We start from the raw sequence: 15,637 nt of genomic DNA on the forward strand, positions 1-15,637 counted from the left end.
GCCGGGTTCACGCCATTCTCCTGCCTCAGCCTTCCGGGTAGCTAGGATTACAGGTGCACGCTACCACGTCTGGCTAATTTTTGTATTTTTAGTACAGACGGGGCTTCATCATCTTGGCCAGGCTGATTTCGATCTCCTGACATCGTGATCTGTCTGCCTCCCCCTCCTAAAATGCTGGGATTACAGGCGTGAGCCACCACGCCTGGCCAAGGCCTGCTCCTCTTATCTATACCCCCTACCCCTGCAGCTGTGCCGGGGGAAAGCTGGGCAGTTTCCCTCCTCCGAGCCCCTGTACATACCATGAATTGTGGGACCTTCAGAGCTTTTCACTTTTCGGAAAATAGCTCCTGCTGGGCTACAAGATGGAGTGTGAAGAGGGCCTTGGGCCACAGGGAGGCGCCTGTGGACTAGGGGGAGTTAATGCACCCCTTCTTTCCCCAGAGGGGCTGGACTCAGGTGAGTATGGGGGTGGGGGCTCCTGCACTTCGACACAGGCAGCGGGAGGGTTTTCTCCCCATTCCCTCTGCACTCCCAACTTGAGCTATACTTTTTAAGAAAGTGATTCACCCTGCCTTTGCCCCCTTCCCCAGAACAGAACACGTTGATCATGGGCGATATTTTTCATTGTGCCAAAAAGTTGCCATGACCGTCATTAAACCTGTTTAACACCAAATAATAAGGAAAATAAAATAAAAAATTCGGGCATGGTGCAGAAACTCACTCCAAATAAATTACCTACCAAAATATATAATGGTGGAAATATTCCAAAATTCAATATTTTGGGATTTATACACAAAAGATAAACAAATTAGAGGCCAAGAGGCTGCCGGAAGGGAAAAACGGGGCCTGGAAAGGCCGTTGTGAGGAATGAGCTGGGCCTAAAGAGGCCACTGGCAGGCAGTAGCTGGACCTGCCGAAGTGGCCGAAAGGCAGGAGCTTTGGACTGGGGAGGCCGCAGTGAGGCGAGAGCTAGCTGGGCGTGGAGAGTCCGCTGTGAGGCCGAGGCCGGGCCTGTGCAGGCCTTCGAGAGGCAGGAGGCCGGGCCTGCAAAGGCCGACTGGAGATCAAGTTCTGCGCCTGCAGAGGCTGCCAAAAGTCAAAAGCGGGGCCTGGGAAGGCCGCCGAGAGCCATGAGCTGGGCTGGGCCGAAAGAGGCCACTGGGAGGCAGGAGCTGGGCCTGGAGAGGCTGACTCGAGGAAGTTTTGCACCTGGAGAGGCCGCCGAGAGGACGGAGCTGGGCCCGGGGAGGCCGACTTGCTGCTCTTCCAGGCCCACTTCCAGGCCGACTTGAGGACGACTTGGGCCTGCAGAGGCCGCCGGGAGGCCCAAGCTGGGCCTAGAAGAGCCCACCGACCGGAGGCCGTTTGGGGCCTGCAGATGCCATTGGAGGGCAGGAGCTGAGCCTGGAGAGGCCACCGTGAGGCCTGAGACGTTGTTGGGACCTGGAGTCGGCCCAGAGTCAGGCCTGGAGATGCAGCCGGGAGGAAGAGCTGGGCCCGGAGAGGACACCGGGAGGCTGCAAGTGGGTCTGAGAGGCCAACTTGAGGAGGCCTGGCCTCCGCCTCCCGCATGGCCCAGCTGTTCCTCCTGGCTGCATCTCCCGCCTCCCAGCAAACAAGCTCTTTTGGCTCAGCTCCCGCCTGCGTTTGTAGACCCCGAAGTTTCTGCAACCAAGTTCTTCAGACCCACATCCCTTCTCCCAGTGACTGAACAGTCCCAGCTCCGGCGGGAGACCGGCGTCTGCAGACCCCGCTGTTGCCTCCCAGGGGAGTCTCCAGGCCCAGCTCTCGCCCCACCGCGACCTCCCGGGCCCAAGTCCCTGCCTACCTCCCAGCAGCCCGCGTGCGACCCTGCTCCTCCCTCACGGTGGCCTGTTGAGGCAGGGGCTCACGCTGACCTCTCTCAGCGTGGGAGGGGCCGGAGTGAGTCAGGGGCTCAGGCTGACCTCTGTCAGCGTGGGAGGGGCCGGTGTGAGGCTAGGGGCTCCCGCTGACCTCTGTCAGCCTGGGAGGGGCCGGTGTGAGGCTAGGGGCTCCCAGTGAACTCTGTCAGCCTGGGAGGGGCCGGTGTGAGGCAAGGGGCTCCCGCGGACCTGTCAGCGTGGGACTGGCCGGTGTGAGGCAAGGGGCTCAGGCTGACCTCTCTCAGCGTGGGAGGGGCCGGTGTGAGGCAAGGGGCTCCCGCGGACCTGTCAGCGTGGGACTGGCCGGTGTGAGGCAAGGGGCTCAGGCTGACCTCTCTCAGCGTGGGAGGGGCCGGTGTGAGGCAAGGGGCTCACGCTGACCTCTGTCCACGTGGGAGGGGCCGGTGTGAGGCAAGGGGCTCAGGCTGACCTCTCTCAGCGTGGGAGGGGCCGGTGTGAGGCAAGGGGCTCACGCCTCTGGGCAGGGTGCCAGAGGCATGAGTTGGGCATCAACAGGCCACCGTGAGGGAGGAGCTGGGCCACACGCGGGCTGCTGGGAGGCAGGCAGGGACTTGGCCCCAGGAGGCCGCCGTGGGGGCAAGAGCTGGGCCTGGAGAGGCCCCTGGGAGGCAAGGGCGGGGCCTGCAGACGCTGTTCTCCAACCAGTGCTGGGCCTGTACAGGCCACCAGGAGGCAGGAGGTGGGCCCTCAGAGCTTGGCTGGAGAAAGTTCGGGGCCTACAAAGGCGGTTGGGAGCTGGGCAGGAGTTGAGCCAAAAGAGCTTGCTTACTTGCTGGGAGGCAGGGCCGGGAGAGGATGACTTCAGGACATCTTGGGCCTGCGGCGGTCACTGGGAGGCCCAAGCTTGGCGTGGAGGAGCCCACCGACCGGAGACCATTTGGGGCCTGGAGATGCCATCGGAGGACAGGAGCTCATCCTGGAGAGGCCACCGTGAGGCCTGACCTGGGCCTGGGGAGCTTGGCTTGAGGAAGCTGTGGGCCGACCAAGGCCGCCAGGAGATGGGTAGGCACTGAGTCCAAAGAGGTTGTTGAGAGGCAGGAGTCGGGCCTGGAGACGCAACCAGGAAGAAGAGCTGGGCCCGGAGAGGACGCCCGGAGGGTGCAAGTGGGTCTGGAGAGGCCAACTTGAGGAGGTTCTGGGCCCGGAGAGGCCGCCGGAAGGGAAAAACTGGGCCTGGAAAGGCCGTTGTGAGGAGTGAGCCCCATGGGCCTGAAGAGGCCACTGGCAGGCGGCAGCTGGGCCTGCCGAAGCGGCCGAGAGGCAGGAGCTTTGGAATTGGGAGGCCGCAGTGAGGCGACAGCTAGCTGGGCGTGGAGAGTCCGCTGTGAGGCAGAGGCTGGGCCTGTGCAGGCCTTCGGGAGGCAGGAGGCTGGGCCTTGTCGAGGCCTGCAGAGGCCACCGAAAGTCAAAAGCGGGGCTTGGGAAGGCCGCCGGGAGGCATGAGCTGGGCTGGGCCGAAAGAGGCCACTGGGAGGCAGGAGGAGCTGGGCCTGGAGAGGCTGCCGAAAGGCAGGAGCTTCGCCTGAGAATGCCACAGTGAGACACCATCTGGGTCTGGAGCGTCCACTGTGAGGCAGAGGCTGGCCTGTAGAGTCCGACAGTAGACAGAAGTTGGGCAAAAGGCTGATTTGAGGAAGTTTTGGGCTTCAAGAGTCAGCCACGAGGCAGGCACTAGGCCTGGAAATGGCCTCACAGTCATGAGTTGGGCCTAAATGGGCCACTGTGAGGGAGGAGCTGTGCCTGTTGAGGCTGCTGGCAGGCAGGCAGAAATTTGGCCTGGGGCAGCTGCCATGAGGCAAGAGCTGGGCCTGGAAAAAGCCCCTGGGAGGCAAGAGCAGGGCCTGCAGAGGCTGTCCTCAAGTCAAAGCTGGGTCTGTTCATGCCACCGGGAAGCAGAAGGTGGGCCTGGAGAGTTTGACTTGAGGAAGTTTTGGGCCTACATTGGCCGCCATGAGCTGGACAGGAACTGGGCCAAAAAAAGGCTGTTGTGAGGCAGCAGTTGTGCCTGTAGACCCAGCCAAGAGGAAGAGGTGGGCCTGGAGAAGCCCCCATGAGGCAGAGGTTGGGCCTGTAGACACTAACAGGAGGCAGGAGCTGGGCCTGGAGAGGTCAACTTGAGGAGATTTTGGGCCTTCATAGGCCACCAGGAGGCAGCAGTTGGGACTAGAGAGTCTGACTTGAGTAAGTTTTGGGCCCGGAGATGACGTCCTGGGACAGGAGTTGGGCCTGGAGAGGCCACCATGAGGCATAAGCTGGATGTAGAGAGGCCAGTGTGAGGCAAGACCTGGGCCTGTCTAGGCTGCTGGGAGACAGGCAGGAATCTGGCCAGGGAAGGTTGCCATGAGACAAAAGTTGGGCCTGGAAAGGCCCTTGTGAAGCATGAGTTTGGCCTAAAGAGGCCACTGGGTGGCAGGAGCTGGGTGTGTAGAAGCTGCTGAAAGGTTGGGAGCTTGGCTTGGGGGGTCCACAGTGAGGCAGATGCTGGGCATGAAGAATCTGCTGTGAGGCAGATGTTGGGACTGTAGAGGCTGACGGGAGGTAGAGGGTGGGCCTGGAGGGGCCACCAAGATGCAGGAGCTGGGCCTGGAGAGGCTGCAAAGAAGCATGAGCTGGGCCTGGTGAGGTCGACTTGAGAAAGTTCAGGGCCTGGAGAGAAAGCTGGGAGGCAGGAGCTGGGTCTAAAGAGGCCATTGTAACGATGGAGCTGTGCCTGTGGAGGCTGTTGTGAGGCAGTAGCCTCATCTGCGGAGACTGCCGTGATGTAGGGTATGGGCCTAAATAGGCCATGGTGAGTCATGAGCTTGGTCTGTAGAGGCTGACTGGAGAAAGTTCTGGGCCTGGAGAGGCTGCCGGGAGGTAGGAGCTGGGCCAAAACATGTAAGCACATTTGCATTTATTAGGCACTTTATTTCCATTCTTACACTGTAATATATAATAAAATAATTATAGAACTCACCATAATGTAGAATCAGTGGGCGTGTTAAGCTTGTTTTCCTGCAACTGGATGTTCCCACCTGAGCGTGATGGGAGAAAGTGACAGATCAATAGGTATTAGATTCTCATAAGGACAGCGCAACCTAGATCCCTCACATGCACGGTTCACAACAGGGTGCGTTCTCCTATGAGAATCTAATGCTGCTGCTCATCTGAGAAGGTGGAGCTCAGGCGGGAATGTGAGCAAAGGGGAGTGGCTGTAAATACAGACGAAGCTTCCCTCACTCCCTCACTCGACACCGCTCACCTCCTGCTGTGTGGCTCCTTGCGGCTCCATGGCTCAGGGGTTGGGGACCCCTGCTCAAGTGCATCCAAAGCGACCCTTCCCACACCAGTCTTCACAGTGGTCAAGGGCAGCAACCACTTAGCTCCCAAGGCATGTGCCTCAGCTGGCATTTCGTCACAATCAACAGTAAGTGGTAGCTTGAGTCACTGTGAGGTCACCTACTGGAAATCACCAGCATCCCATTTCCCACTGGCAAAGAGCTCAGCACTGCCCCCTGGGAAACCAAACCTATGCCCAAATCCCATCTGTGTGGGTTTACCTCCTGGGACCCTTCCTAACATATTAGTCAGAGTCCAATCAGGAAGCATAAACCACTCAAAAGTTTAAAGTGGTAAAATTTAATACAGAGAATTATTCATTATAACAGGTGAACAGCATAATGAGAGATTGGCTAGCACAAAGTAAAGAGAACTCTAGAGAATATGGGACTAGCCCAGGCCGGGCATGGTGGCTCATGCCTGAAATTCCAGCAATTTGAGAAGCTAATGCAGGAGGATTGCTTAAGGCCAGGAGCTAGAGACCGGTCTGGACAACACAGTGAGACCCTGTCTCTATCCAAAAGAAGAAAAAAGTTAGCTGGGAGTGGTGGTGCACACTTGTAGTCCCAGCTACTCGGAATGCTGAAGTTTGAGCCTGGGAGGTCAAGGCTGCAGTGAGGCATGATTATGCCACTACAGTCCAGCCTGGTGACAGAGCAAGACCCTGTCTCAAAGAACAAAACAACAACAACCATTTACAGACAGAAAAGAAATAGAGCTAATAAGCTGAGGAAAGATGTTGAAATGTGACAAGTAAAGTCATATGAGGTCTTTTGTCTATGTAAAATAATCAAACAAAAAATGACTTACTAAATTATAATACCCTGTGCTGGCAAAGGTGCAGTGAAATGGGCACTTTCTTATACTATGAGGGGTGTTTAAATTGTGTATAAGCCTTCCAGGGTAAAGCCTGTCAATTTTTTAAAATAATGGAGACAGGGTCTCACCATACTGCCATACTGCCTCCTCCAACTCTTGGTCTCAAGCAATCCTCCTCTCTTAGCCTCCCAAAGTGCTAAGATTATAGCTGGGAGGCACCCAAAACCCTGTCAATTTACATCAAGGGTAATGAGAATGTCCATTCACCATGACTCACAGTAATCTTACTTCTGGGGAGACAATTCAATCTAAACAAAAGGTCATTTGTACACACACAGTAAAAATCTGGGATTAACTGAAGACAGAGTTGGTAAGTGAAATAAGAAACAGTTCTAAGAAATTAAACTATGGTATCCATAGGCACCTGGTATAAAAGGTCAGTTGATGTTAGCTGCTACTTTTTTGTTGTTTTGAGACGGGGTCTCACTCTGTCATCCAGGCTGGAGTGCAGAGGCCTGATCATGACTCACTGCAGTCTCAGCCTCCCTGGGCTCAAGTGATCCTCCCACCTCAGCCTCCCAAGTAGCTGAGATTACAGGAACATGCCACCACACTAGGCTAATTCATGTATTTTTCTGTAGGGATGGTGACTCCCCCTTTGTTTCCAAGGCCTATCGCAAACTCTTGGCCTCAAGCCATCCTCCTGCCTCAGCCTCCCAAAGTGTTGCGATTACCAGTGTGAGCCACCACACCTGGCCAGCTGCTACTTTTATCAATATTATTATTATTCCACTCAATTAAAAATTATTATTTTCAAGGCTATGCAACAGTATGTATCCTACAGCGTAATTGTGAAAACATATACAGTCGTCGTCCCTCAGTATACAGAATTAGTTCCAGCCCCCCATCTCTGCATATACCAAAATCCATGCTTACTCACGTTTCGCTGTCACCCCTCTGGAATCCACGTATACGAAAATTCCAAATATTAGTTGGGCATAGTGGCAAGCACCTGTAGTCTCAGCCACGTGGGAGGTTGAGGTGGGAGGATCGCTTCAGCCTGGAAGGTTGAGGCTGCAGTCAGCTGTGATAGCAGTACTACAATCCAGCCTTGGACAACAGAGGGAGACCCTGTCTCAGAAAAAAGAACAGAACAAAACAGGTTAGAAATTGTAATCTAACCCTAACCCTAACCCTAACCCCTTAACCCTAACCCTAACCCTACACTAACCCTAACCCCAACCCTAACCCCTAACACAAACCTCTAACTCCTAACCCCTACCCTAACCCCTAACACCTAACCCAAACCCCAAACCCTAAACCTAACCCCAAACCCCAACACCAAACCGAACCGGAACCCTACCCCTAACCCCTAACCCTAACCCCTAACCCCTAACCCTAACCCCAAACCCTAACCCTAACCCCAACACCAACCCCAACCGTAATCGCAAACCCCAACCCCAACCCCAACCTGAACCCCAAAACCAAACCCTAACCCTAACCCTAACCATTAACCCTAACCCTAACCCTTAACCCCAACGCTAACCCGAACCCCTAACCCCTAACCCTAACCCTAACCCAACCCTAACCCTAACCCTAAAACCCTAACCCTAACACTAACCCTAACCCTGACCCTGATCCCGACCCCAACCCCGACCCTAACCCTGACCCTAACACTAGACCCTAACCCTGACCCAGACCCTAACCTAACCCTGACCCTGACCCTAACCCAACCCTAACCCCTAACCCCTAACCCTGACCCTGACCCTGACCCTACCCCTAACCCTGACCCTACCCCTACCCCTGACCCTAACCCTACCCTAACCCTAACCCTACCCCCTAACCCGAACCCGAACCCGAACCCTGACCCTACCCTGACCCTGACCCAGACCCGAACCCGAACCCTCATCCTAACCCCTAACCCTCACCCTAACCCTAACCCCTAACCCGAACCCGAACCCGAACCCTGACCCTACCCTGACCCTGACCCTAACCCTGACCCTGACCCTCACCCTAACCTAACCCTGACCCTGACCCTAACCCTCACCCTCACCCTAACCTAACCCTAACCCTGACCCTGACCCTAACTCTGACCCTGACCCTAACCCTGACCCTAACCCTGACCCTGACCCTAACCCTAACCTGATTGCCTTGGTTTTCTTCTAGGGTTTTTATGGTTTTGGGTTTTACATTTAAGTCTTTAACCCATCTTGACATAATTTTTGCATAAGGTGTGAGAAAGAGGTCTAGTTTCTGTTTTCTGCATATGGCTAGCCAGTTTTCCCAGCACCATTTATTAAATAGGGAATCCTTTCCCCATTGCTTGTTTTTGTCAGGTTTGTCAAAGATCAGATGGTTGTAGATGTGTGGTATTATTCCTGAGGCCTCTGTTCTGTTCCATTGTTCTATATTTCTGTTTTGGTACCAGTACCATGCTGTTTTGGTTACTGTAGCCTTGTAGTATAGTTTGAAGTAGTGTGATGCCTCCAGCTTTGTTCTTTTGGCCTCGGGTAGTCTTGGCTATACGGGCTCTTTTTTTGGTTCTATATGAAATTTAAAGTAGTTTTTTCTAATTCTTTGAAGACAGTCACTGGAAGTTTGATGGGAATAGCATTTAATCTATAAATTAGTTTGCGCAGTATGGCCATTTTCAATATATTGATTCTTCCTATCCATGAGTATGAAATGGTTTTCCATTGTTTTGTGTCCTCTCTTATTTCCTTGAACAGTGGTTTGTAGCTCTCCTTGAAGAGGTCCTTCACATCCCTTGTAAGTTGTATTCCTAGGTATTTTATTCTCTTTGTAGCAGTTGTGAATGGGAGTTCACTCATGACTTGGCTCTCGTCTATTGTTGGTGTATATGAATGCTTGTGATTTTTGCACATTGATTTTGTATCCTGAGACTTTGCTGAAGTTGCTTATCAGCTTAAGGAGTTTTTGGGCTGAGACGATGGGGTTTTCTAAATATACAATCATGTCATCTGCAAACAGAGATAATTTGACTTCCTCTCTTCCTCTTTGAATATGCTTTATTTCTTTCTCTGATTGCCCTTGCCAGAACTTCCAGTACTATGTTAAATAGGAGTGGTGAGAGAAGGCATCCTCGTCTTGTGCCAGTTTTCAAAGGGAATGCTTCCAGCTTTGGTCCAAATTCAGTATGATATTGGCTGTGGATTTGTCATAAATAGCTCTTATTATTTTGAGATACGTTCCATCAATACCTAGTTTATGGAGAGTTTTTAGCATGAAGGGATGTTGAATAATGTTGAGTAACTGAACACTAACATGGCTTCATCTCCAACAGTGAAATTGCTCATATGAAGGTCACCAGTAAGCTCAAAAGGTCCCATCTGCCTTCATTATTTGACCTCTCGGCAACTTTTAAAGTATCAGATCATGCTCTATGATCAAGACATTTTCTTTTCTCACTTCTTGATGACACCACATAAAACTAGTTTTCCTTCTTCTTCACAAACAAACTTTTTGGGTTTCTTTTTTTGTTTGAGAGAGGGTCTCACCCTGTCACCCAGGAAATACATCCAAAATGATAGACTTGAATAGGAATAGTAATTAAAAGTCCAAGACCTCAGATCTGTCGGTAGACTCAAGCCTGGCATAGGTCACTTGCTAGCTGGGAGTCTAGGCAATATATTTTATTTTTCTAATTCTGTTTCCCCATGAGCAAAATGTGGGCACTATAGTTATCAGTTGGTAAGGAGTTCGACATCTCTGTAACTCTTAATATAAAATATTGGACTGATGATATCGTTTGGCTCTGTTTCCCCACCCAAATCTCATATAGAATTTTAATCCCCACCCTAACCCTAACAGCCATAACCCTATGCTATCCCTAACCTAACTGAAAATGATGAGCCTAACAGTTGAGTGAATAAATGATGATTGATCCTAAAGGAATTAAGTAAATAATTCATTAGAGAATTATTAAAGAATTAAGAATTAATATTCCACAAATACTCACTGTGTCTCAATGGTGCTCCTTGATGCTCCTAGGCTTTGGTTAACCACCCCCGCTTAACCTTTGCAACCACCCCATGGCAGGTCCTAGCACCATCCCCATTTTACAGGTGAGAGGTTTGAGAACATGCCTAGGGTCACACACCTGGGCAGTATCAGGCCTAAATATGAGCAGGCACAGGTGGTGTCAGGAGAGACGCTGATGTCATAACAGTATAAGGAAAAGAAGGAGCAGCAGTGAGCACGGTGTGATGGCCAAACATGCCATGGGCTGACCCCACGTGGATCCAGCCCCACAGCTGGCCAGGATACACTTTCCCTGTCCTTACATGAAGTTTTCACTTCATCATGGGAAGAGCACAGAGCGCAGGGAGAGTGTTCAAACAGCACTGGTACGTACTAGGAACTAAAGATGTTGGCTACCACTGACTCACTGAAAAGCAATCAGACAAAATACTAGAAATAAACCACAGGGACAGCTGGCTTTCTCTTTAGGTGTCAGGCCTGCATGTGTTTCCTTCGAAGTCTGTCCCCTCATTCTGCAAAAGCTCATTCCACCGAGAGAGGGAGCGGGAGCCCAGCCGAGCCCCTGTGCGGACAGTGGGGATGGCACTCGGTGCACGGTGCCCTGGAGTCCGGAGCGAGTGCTCGGGGAGGCAGAGAGCGCTCGGCGTGGGCGGCACCCGCAGGCACTGCCTCCCCAGGCTGCCCCCATCCCCAGGCGCGCGCGGTGCCGGCGGGGCCATTTGCGCAGCCGCCCGCACACGTCCCGCCGGGCGGGCCCTTGCTCCACCCGGACAAAGCGCCCAGGGCCATCCTGAGTCCCTGCAGGGTCAGGGCCTGCGGAATCGCGCGGCCTTTGCCCCACGAAACCACTGTGTGGCGGAAGAGCGCTTCGGCCGCGTCGCCTCGAAACTGGACCCGCACATCTGAGCCTGCGTTTCCGTTTCCCCGAGAGACCCCGGGCTCCCTCCCCCAAGGACAGGAACGCAACGCACTGGCAGAGCTCACTGATTGGATGGGGGAGAGAAGTGGGCGGAGTGAGCACTAGGAGATCCTGTCATTGGATAAGAAAGAGAAGTGGGCAGGGTGGGCACTGGTAGAGTCTCTACTGGTTGGATAGGAGCGAGAAGCGGGCGGGGCTAGCACTGAGATCCTGCAATTGGACGGGCATGAAGTAGGTGGGGCGAGCACTGAGGAGACCCTGCCAATTGGACGAGAGAAGTGGGCGGAGTAAGCATTGGTAGAGCCTGCTGATTGGGCAAGAGACAGGAGTGGTCGGAGCAAGGACTGCGGAGAAGGCTGCTATTGGATGTTAGGGAGAAGAGGGCGGAACAAGAAGGTGGCGAGCTCGGCAGATTGGACAGGAGAGATAAGCAGGAGGAGCAAGCAATGAATGGAGCCAGCGGTGAAAAGAGCCCTGATAATTAGACAGGGGAGAGCAGTGGAACCACAATTCGGGTTACGGTCACGGTGACAGCCAGAAAGGAAATTCCAGCACGGATGCCAACCGCACCAACCCAAAACTATGACCCGAGTCCTAACCCACCCTAACCCGGCCAAAACCGAACACCAAACCCTGACTAAATGCGAAACGCTGACCCGGACCTGGACCCTGACCCTGACCCTGAAGGGGGACATAGAGGAAAGAGATTGAGAGGTTTGCACATTCAGTGACATACATTTTCTTCGTTAGTCGATGTTAGAAAGCAAAGGCTTTTATCTCGAGAAATTTCTGACCTAAAGAATGATGTACAATAAACTGTATTCAACCATTGATCAACATTTTCTAACAAGGTGGAATGAAAATATAAAGTGTGGGGATTGCTACTAGTCCTAATACACTAATCTGTGGTTAGGAAGGTTTATTTTTTTCCCCCCAAACCTAAGCAGTACATGTCTTAAATTACCTTCTAAAATGTACGACTCTTGGAGCCTCAGACGGGCTGGCGTTAGTCAATACTCCACGGCTGTTTGTTGGATGAGTGGACAACAGCATGGCCGAGAGGTCCTGGTGCAAAAAGTCTTCGGCTGCCTCAGTTTGAATCCTGCTTCTGCCATCGACCAGCCGTGTGATTCTGTAAAAGTATTTTAACCTCTCTGGGCCTTAGTTTCCCCATCTGTAACTTGAGGGCCTACCTCAAATGGGTTCCTGGTGAAGAGTAACAAGACTATATCCGGAGTAGGTTTCAGTTGCCTTTTCCTCCGTCTTTCCACCCTCCCCTCCTACCCTTCCAAATCTTTTTTTTTTTTTTTTTTCTGACAGGGTCTCCCTCTGTTGCCCAGGCTGGAGTGCAGTGGCGTGATCTTGGCTCACTGCAATCCCCACTTTCCAGGCTCAAGCGATCCTCCTCCTCCTACCTCAGCCTCCTGAATACCTGGGGCTACAGGTGTGTGCCACCACGCTAGGCTAATTGTCATTGTGTGTGTTTAGAGGCGTGGTTTATCCATGTTGACCAGGCTGGTCGCGAACTCCAGGCCTCAAGCAATTCTCCCACCTCGACCTCCAAAAGTGCTAGGACTTACAGGCGTGAGCCACCGCCCCCACCCCCTTCAAATCTATTAAAAGGTGAGAGTCTCGCCAAGGCAATGAGATCGCAATATGACGTTTCCATTTACTTTGGATTATATGTCATTATAAATATTAACAAATAAGACTTAAAAAGGACACCTTCGGGTAGGTCAGACCAAAATACAAAACTTGTCTGTGGGACTGCAGTTTGAGGACAGTGTCTGCGACAGTGTCTGCAGCCGTCACATGGCAGCAAAACGGGGTTAAGCAGTGCACGAGAGTCTGCGTCGACGACAGCCAGAGTCCATGCATCGGGAGGTTCACTCGGTTTGCGAAGGAACAACGGGCACGGCATGCACGGCCCGGGCTCGGCGGGCGGACGGGCCGGGGCGCAGTTCCCCGCGCTCGCCACTAGAGGTCAGGAGGTGACCGCTTCGGGGCTGGAAGACGGGCCCGTCGGGGATTGGCGCAGGCGGCGGGCGGGGCGGTGGACGGGGCGGGGCTGGAGGCAGCGCCTGGTTACTGACACCTGGAATGACTTTTTTTTTTTTTTTTTTTTTTTGGCATCAGATTTCCTGTCTTTGTGGGGATGATGGACCCGAGTAAAGATGCCCATTCGGGGTCAAAGGCAGAGCCGCTTCTGCAGCTTCTCAAAGCGTTTTTTGTTTTTTTTTTTCTGAGACGGAATCTTGCTCTGTCGCCCAGGCTGGAGTGCAGTGGCGCGATCTTGGCTCACTGCAGCCTTCACCTCCTGGGTTCAAGCAATTCTCGTGCCTCAGCCTCCCCGAGTAGCTGGGACTACAGGCGTGCACCACCGCGCCCGGCTAATTTTTGTATTTTTAGTAGAGACGGGGTTTCGTCCTGTTGGCCAGGCGGGTTTCGAACTCCCGACCTCAGGTGATCCGCCAGCCTCGGCCTCCCAAAGTGCTGGGATTACAGGCGTGAGCCATCGTGCCCGGCCTCAAAACGCTTTAACAGAAAGACAATCTGCACGGGATCTAGAAGGGTGCTGAGATCCTAGGAAAGGAAGGTTTCCAAACTTCCTGGGGAGTTCCTGCCCGAGTGCCCGTGCTGCCCCTGGGCTGGCTGGCCAGTAAGCCTGCCTCCCAGCCTGACTGTCCCCATCTTTCGGTCCCAGCCCCATTTGCACAGCCTGGGCAGTAGAGAGCCCTGGACTGGGGGGCTGGAGTTCTGGGTTCTTGTCCCAGCTGTGCCCCTTCAGGCCCCTTATTCCCCATGTGCCTAATAAGGAAGTCATGGTAGGTGGGGGATACAGCCTCTTCTCGCTTTGCCATTCACTTCTGTGTCTTCAGAGAGGCTGTCAAATCTCCTCTCTGAATGAGACCCCCAAAAAAGCAAAGCTAAGAAGATACCCAAAGCTTAACTAGACACCAGGCCTTTTAGAAATAGACCACCTCTTACCTTAGGCCCCCAGAGGGTGCCCATTCTGTGTGGAGAAAAGAGGAGCCCTTGCCTCTGCCCCCAGAGGCTAGGGTGGGGTGGCTGAGTTTGGGGGCCAGGTTAGACACCTCTGGGGAAGCCTGAAGTAGCACCGATGGTTTCAAAGCCAGTGGATGAGGTGGCAGGACAGTGACAAGACCCCAGGTCTCCATCATGCACCTGAGCTTACTGAGCCTTCACCTGGTGTCTCTGCTGAGTCTCTGACAGACCAGGAGGGAAGGGACTGAGGGTACCGACCCCCAGAGGGAGAAAGTGGCAGTCAGAGGACCTGGGTTTGAGTCCTGGTTCACCCCTTCCTGGCTGTGTGGCCTTGGCAAACTACTCAGACTCTGGGAACCTGTTTCACCTGCAAGATGGGGATGAGAATCAAACCCACCTTGCAGGGCTGTGAACATGCGTTCAGACGAGTGCATGCAAAAACCTTCACATAAAAACCCTTCCTAAAGATGGGGAGACAAGTCTCCATGAGCAGCAGGTAGCCAGGGACTGTGTAGGGGCTGGGGTCCTGTTTTCCCTGCAACCTGGGAAAGGCCTGATGTGTGGGGCTGGAAGGCCCTGGGCAGGTCACCTGACCTCTCTGGGCCTCTGTTTCCATCACACACTGATGGGCTGAGCACACTGGGACTCTGGCTGTGCAACTCCTTGGCTCTGCATTTGTTCACCCAGCGTTCCTGAGGGGCCCTTGGTAGGCAGAGAAAGTTTGTGGGCTTCAGGCATGGGCCCCAAGATTCAGATACTCTCAAGCCTCCTGGGGAGTCTGACTCAGGGGAGCAGACAGGCCCACCAGCCAGGGTGATTCTTGCTCAGCTCCTGGAGGGTGGAGCTGGCCCCACAGGCCTCCCCAGAGACACGGCCCTGGACTGCCACTGATTACTCCCAAAAGACATCTGTGGCGGTAGCGGGACCAAGATGCCACGAGCAAGCACCCGGAGGCCCCCAGTGTGAGCCATGGAGTGGAGGGGAGGGGAAAGGGCAGAGTCAGGACGTGTAGGAATGCTTGCTTTTTTTCCAAGCACAAGGGACCCTTTTCTCCACCGCAGCTGACCTGATGCTTATGCCGGGGAGGAGGAGGGGCGGGCTCTGTCCTTGAGGTCCCTCAGGAGTAGAAAGAGATCAGAGTGGGAGACTTGGGTCTGAGGTCTGAACTTGAGCCTACACCAGTTTCTCCATGGTGTTTCCATCACGTCCCCCACCTCCTGCCTCGAGCCTCACACCTTCCTAACAAACCCTCCCCTGGAGAGGAGACCCCGGGTCCACAGCACCCCGGCCCCATTGGCTTTCTCTCTCCAGGCCGTTTTAGACCACTCCCACTGCCTGGACTGCTTTTAGAAGCCCCCACTCACCCTCCAAGGCCTTACGGAAGCACCACCTCCTCCAGGAAGCCTTCCCTGACCTCCCGGCAGAGTCAGCAGAGCCAACGGTACTTGCAGACTGGTCAAGCTGGTCTTGGTATTTCTCACCCCAGTTGGAATGGTTTGTTCCGGCTTCCTGACTAGATGGGAACTCCCTGAGGGCAGGCCCTGTGTCTCATTCCCCCAGGGCTTGTGGAATCATTGAGTGAAGCATGTGCCAATTTACCCGTCATCAGGAGCCTCCGGGAACTCTGGCAGACTTTCGGCCGGCAAGC

At 53.7% G+C, this 15,637-nt stretch overlaps 1 protein-coding gene and 1 pseudogene across 1 annotated transcript; both read right to left on the minus strand.

The window, feature by feature from the left end:
* Window positions 1-2,509: 2,509 nt before the first annotated feature.
* LOC129394123 (putative uncharacterized protein FLJ44672) lies at window positions 2,510-3,717 on the minus strand (annotated as a pseudogene).
* Window positions 3,480-10,721, minus strand: LOC129393465 (putative uncharacterized protein FLJ44672). The gene is made up of 4 exons (XM_055095208.1): window positions 10,042-10,721; window positions 7,003-7,193; window positions 4,882-4,939; window positions 3,480-4,788 (listed from the first exon to the last, which is right to left on the minus strand). The coding sequence occupies exon 4, from the start codon at window positions 4,710-4,712 to the stop codon at window positions 4,089-4,091; it is 624 nt and encodes a 207-aa protein (XP_054951183.1). The 5' UTR covers window positions 4,713-4,788; window positions 4,882-4,939; window positions 7,003-7,193; window positions 10,042-10,721; the 3' UTR covers window positions 3,480-4,088.
* Window positions 10,722-15,637: the final 4,916 nt, after the last annotated feature.

The sequence above is a fragment of the Pan paniscus genome, chromosome 10 (assembly GCF_029289425.2).
Source record: "Pan paniscus chromosome 10, NHGRI_mPanPan1-v2.0_pri, whole genome shotgun sequence".
Classification (NCBI taxonomy): Eukaryota; Metazoa; Chordata; class Mammalia; order Primates; family Hominidae; genus Pan; species Pan paniscus.

What these genes read in the sequence shown, in the direction of transcription:
- LOC129393465 (XM_055095208.1), bottom strand. Translation starts at nt 4,712, where the DNA reads ATGGCCTATTTAGGCCCATACCCTACATCACGGCAGTCTCCGCAGATG.